At 38.5% G+C, this 5,000-nt stretch overlaps 1 protein-coding gene across 1 annotated transcript in view; it reads left to right on the top strand.

Moving 5' to 3' along the window:
• Nucleotides 1-4,321, top strand: part of LOC140859692 (BTB/POZ and TAZ domain-containing protein 3-like) — an 8,907-nt gene extending 4,586 nt beyond the window's left edge. The window contains exons 3-6 of the mRNA XM_073261955.1: nucleotides 904-1,034; nucleotides 2,220-2,526; nucleotides 3,287-3,600; nucleotides 3,730-4,321. Of these exons, the coding sequence (XP_073118056.1) occupies nucleotides 904-1,034; nucleotides 2,220-2,526; nucleotides 3,287-3,600; nucleotides 3,730-3,859 (882 nt within the window). The 3' untranslated portion in view covers nucleotides 3,860-4,321. The remainder of the gene's footprint in view (nucleotides 1-903; nucleotides 1,035-2,219; nucleotides 2,527-3,286; nucleotides 3,601-3,729) is intronic.
• The last annotated feature ends 679 nt before the right edge of the window (nucleotides 4,322-5,000 follow it).

Genomic DNA, 5,000 nt, shown 5'->3' with positions numbered 1-5,000 from the left:
ACCAAATGTAAGCTTCTAAAGAAGCTATCTTATCATGAGATCTACAAAATTTCTACCAGAGATCTGAAAGGTGGTGCAACCTACATGTTTCAAAAAGATGGATGATTGTTTCGATATTATAAATTACTTCATATAAGTGAAACATTGAAATTGCATGTGAACTTGCAAATAGTAGCAGACATTTCAAGATCCTTGTGGGATCGCGATCATTTGTCCCAGTCATGTATTATGTGTCTTGCCCAGGGCATAAGAGGCATAATGACTCGACATCATTCTCACCTTCCTCCAGCTTATCACCAGCAGTCCGTTTGGGGTTCCAAACTCCTAAAAGTGAGTGATGCATCTGTTTTTCTCTCATGAGTCTTTGGTATCTAAAGATTGAATTTAACAGGTGAGTTATCTATTTATTAAGGACCATTGAATGATTGTCTTCAATATTCCTTGAGGCTTTTTATTGTTTTCTGTGGATTGGTCTTTTTACCAATTCTATCCCAGTGATATAGATATCTGCAAATGTTCCCAACATAGGAAGCCGCTTAGTCTTTAAGATTGGACAGGTGAAGTGATGTCATAGAGCCAGTTTGCTGAATTTGTGTTGGTCCCTTTCTTCAGGGTTTTTTTTTTGCTGGGGGCGGGGGAGGGCATGTGGAATCTGGCTCTCTCCAGCATTCCTCTAAGAATGGATGTGCCAAAATGAGCTGAAGATAATTGAACATCATATGTTCTTGGTCTTTTTCCTTTTTCCATTAGGAGAAAGATTTGTCAAAATGAAATTAAAAAAAAAAATCTTATAAAGGTTTTGATTAATCCTTGGATTTACCCAGCCTACTTAAATTTTTCTTTAGTCTTGGAGCCCATCATCTATTTTCACTGGTGAATAATATTTGGCTTATCTCTGAACAGGGTATTACATCTCCTGTGCTGAGAAACATGTTAGAACAAGCAAGAGTTAAAGGGGGTTTTCAATGTGTTAAAATTCCTGGTGTGCCTTCAGAAGCTGCCTGTGCATTTATCCGATTTCTTTACTCTTCATGGTATGCCTGCAATTCCTCTTTTATTTGCAGCATTTGGAAATTTTTAAGCTATCAAAAAGGTTAATGGTTTAATATCCACTAGTGCCATGGTCATGTGGAGGGTTTCTTATAAATTTAATTCATGCATCCACAAATCCTGATCATTGGACATGGAACTGCACGGACTGATTTAACTATATAGAACCTCTATCTCTGTTATTTTAATGAGAGAAGCCTACATGACTGGACTTTTAGTTTGTGGTTGACTTGTCCTTACGTAGCTGGACTTTTAGAGCATCAATGCCATAAAGTCTTCATACATTTTCAATTTCAAAGTGCTCCTACCTCTAGGCTCCACAAGTAGCAACTTAGATTTTTTTTTTTTTACTGTGTTCATATCTACATCTTTCCTTGTTTTACCTTCTCATTTATGGGCATTTCACGAGTACTTTTCTTATAACATTAATGGACAATGCAAGACTTGCGAAATATTTTTGCATCCTATCACAGAATTTGTTCGCACTGGAATTGATCTTTCTAATATTTGTTCAGTCAACATACTCATGAAACTAGAGTTTTGGAAATAAAGTTGCATGTGTTGATTTGACTTTAGGAAATAGGCAACATTGCATCGATATATACAGGACTCTAACCAACATATTATGCATTCTGCTCTAAAATTCATCCAGACAATCTTGCCTAGAAATTATTAAAAGTGTTCATGTTGTGACATGTCCAGCAGTCAGTGGGAGTCACTGTTCAGAAGGTTTAAATGCAAGCTCCAATTTAGCCATCCATGTTTTGGTCCATCAGAAAATATTTCATTATTAAATCCCACAGAATTTTCTACACTTAGGAGGGGCATACACAGAGACCACCTACTTTTATTAGGGTGTAGACTGGACTGAGTGACACCTAGTAACTTTTGGCACATTTGAAGCCCATAGACTTCTAGATGGGATTCTTTGGCCGAAGATATTTAACAAGCCACCACCCATTTGAGGAGTGGACCATGGGCTAATTATTTTGTTGTGGTTGTGAAATTTGTTGATGGTGATGAAAATGTGATCTAAATATCTAATTGAATTGGCATTAGTCACTACTTAAAAGTGCATAACGATCAAACTGGATGATTTGTGGGATAAGAGTTTATAGAAGGTTAGATCGTTAGAGATGTACTGATCTTTCTTTCTGTTTCCAATGCAGCTATGAACTGGATGCAATGAAGAAGTTTGTTCTTCACTTGCTTGTTATGTCGCACACATTTTCAGTCCCTTCCCTGAAAAGGGTTTGCATCAGAGAACTGGAAACAGCATTGCTGACCTTGGAGAATGTGGTTGATGTGCTTCAGTTAGCCAGACTGTGTGATGCACCACGCCTTTCCCTTTTATGCACTCGGTTGATCATTAAAGAGTTCAAGACCATCTCAGTGTCAGAAGGGTGGAGAATAATGAAGCAAGCCAACCCCCGTCTCGAGCAGGAGCTTCTTGAGACTCTAGTGGAGACAGATTCTGTAAGTTCATTTCTCCGTGTTACAACTTTCAAAGTTCTATTACACCTGCTTATCTAATGTTTGGTTTACTTTTCAGGTACTGTTATGTGAAATTTGCAATAGATCGATTTTAATTTTCTATAAAAATCCGTCATTATCTTTCCTATTGCATGTGTCACTAGAAACACGTTTTTTTTTTTTTTGATTTGGTATATACTGCAATATGGAAATATGGTAGCCCCATCCTTGTAAATTCGTTGCAGAAAACAGTCTCAATCTTGTTTTATTTTACATATATTGATTGGACAATGTGAGTAATACAATACTCTTGTTCAATACATGCACCTTATCTACCACTGCATCTTTCTGAGCAACCGTTAGACATTCTGTCATAGATGATTCCCAAGATTTTAGCTCAGTTCTTTTACCTTTTATTTTTCTATTTTCGTTGTTTGTTCCTCTTCTATTTTCAAGAAGCCTAAATAATATTTGAACCTTGAACTACCTAAATTTGCCATTTTTGTGGTGCTTCCTCATCTACAAATATTAATCTGCTTGCAAATGTATGTATTCCTTCTTTTTTGCTCTCAAATCTTTGGAAATAGCTCTATTCTGTGAGAGGGGATGAGTGATAGAAGAAACGCCTACATTGGTACATCTGCACTGATGAAACCATACTAACAGGCAATAAATTACATCACATACCGCTTGTTCCTCATCCTAAGTTTTATTGCTGTACATATTGTCATTGGACCTCATCAACATCAGTGTTGACATGCAGAAAAAGCAGGAGAGGATCAAGAAGATGGAAGAAAGAAAGGTGTACATGCAACTGTTTGAAGCAATGGAGGCTCTTTTGCACATATGCAGAGATGGGTGTCGGACCATCGGTCCCCGTGACAAGATGCTTAAAGACAATCAAGCCACCTGCAACTTCTCAGCTTGCAAGGGGCTGGAGTCACTGGTCCGCCATTTCTCATGCTGCAAGACTCGAGTCCCAGGTGGTTGTGCACATTGCAAGCGGATGTGGCAGCTTCTTGAGCTCCATTCCCGCATGTGTTCTGAACCAGACTCTTGTAAGGTTCCCCTATGCAGGTTTGTCATTCTTTAGCTTGCCTAGATGACAAATGCAGAATCACAAATTTGCATCAAGTAGATGCTCTTTGTTGCAAGTTTAATGCTTAGCGTCTGTGATGATAGAAACTTCACCTTCCTCTGGCGCAGGCATTTCAAGGATAAGATGCAGCACCTAAGCAAGAAGGAAGATCTGAAATGGAAGCTATTGGCGAGCAAGGTGGTGGCAGCCAAAGGCACAATCAGCTCCATCCATGCTCGGAGACCCTTGATAACATAAACTCTATTATGAACAACAAAAGGGATTAAAAATATGTCTAAAAAAATAAGTGCTATAAGTACTGTCTCATTGCCTATGCTCATATAGGTTGCAAAGCTTGGTGTACTGTGACACAGTACCACCGCATGTAAAGAAATTATAGTCACGAAGGGGCTCACCAGAACTTCAGTAAATCACAGTGCAGCTTATAGGTCAGCAGGCTTTTATCTCATATACCCTTCCTTTGCAGTCAACTGCTTAGCCTCACAACAAAAATTAGAATAAAGAAATAAGAATCCAACAGGATTGCTAGATAAGGACATCAGCCACTATTCTGTTGTTCTACATCATGGATTCATCCTTTCCCCCAGGTTGTCAAGATTTTGCAGTCTGGTCACTGTAAAGATAACGCCGAGGTGGAATTGAACAAAGTTTTGTATCACTGCCTTTTCCTATAACTAATATAAGCGCATGTTCTTTGAATGAGTTGTGGTCTTACTAATTCTACTAACTTAGAGTGGGGCATCTCTTAACATGATGGTGTTTGCATGAATTTTGGTCCTCAGAGATTGGATTAGGGAGAACACAGATTACATTTACCATAAGCATGGTTATGGATCACTTTTGTGCTAGTTTCAATTCATTGGAGGTGTGGCTTCAACACATCATCAGTGGTTGGTTGTTACATCTTTATCAAGTCTTTCACAACTGAGACAATTATCCTTGATAGCCCCAGAGTATCTACTGAGGTAATGATGTACTGCTCCATTTTCATTTACCACACTTGGCTGGAATTTATTGTTTGGTTTCATATAATTGGATATCTAGCATGTAGTCAGAATCAGAACGACAGCAGAAGAAAGTGTTAGATATAAAAGGTTCATTATCTTGGTATCGGATCCCGTATAGATACCATTTTATTGCAATATCATGGTATGTAGTATGGTACAAAATAGCGAGACATATAAGGTATTGGTATGGTATGAAATTGTGTATCAATTTAGTATTGATATGGTATAATATATCTAGTACGATGGATCGTGTTGGTGAGAACGTTAACAATAACCTTTGTGGATGCAAGTTTGTGGCCTGTCCCTGAACTCCCATCTGGGCATGTGCCCGTCCCACACGGATTGTCGTCTGCTGAAAGGGAAAAGCCGCC

The sequence above is a fragment of the Elaeis guineensis genome, chromosome 8 (genome assembly GCF_000442705.2).
Source record: "Elaeis guineensis isolate ETL-2024a chromosome 8, EG11, whole genome shotgun sequence".
NCBI lineage: Eukaryota > Viridiplantae > Streptophyta > Magnoliopsida > Arecales > Arecaceae > Elaeis > Elaeis guineensis.
Note: the sequence above shows the minus strand (reverse complement) of the source record. Positions and strands in the feature narration are given on the sequence as shown.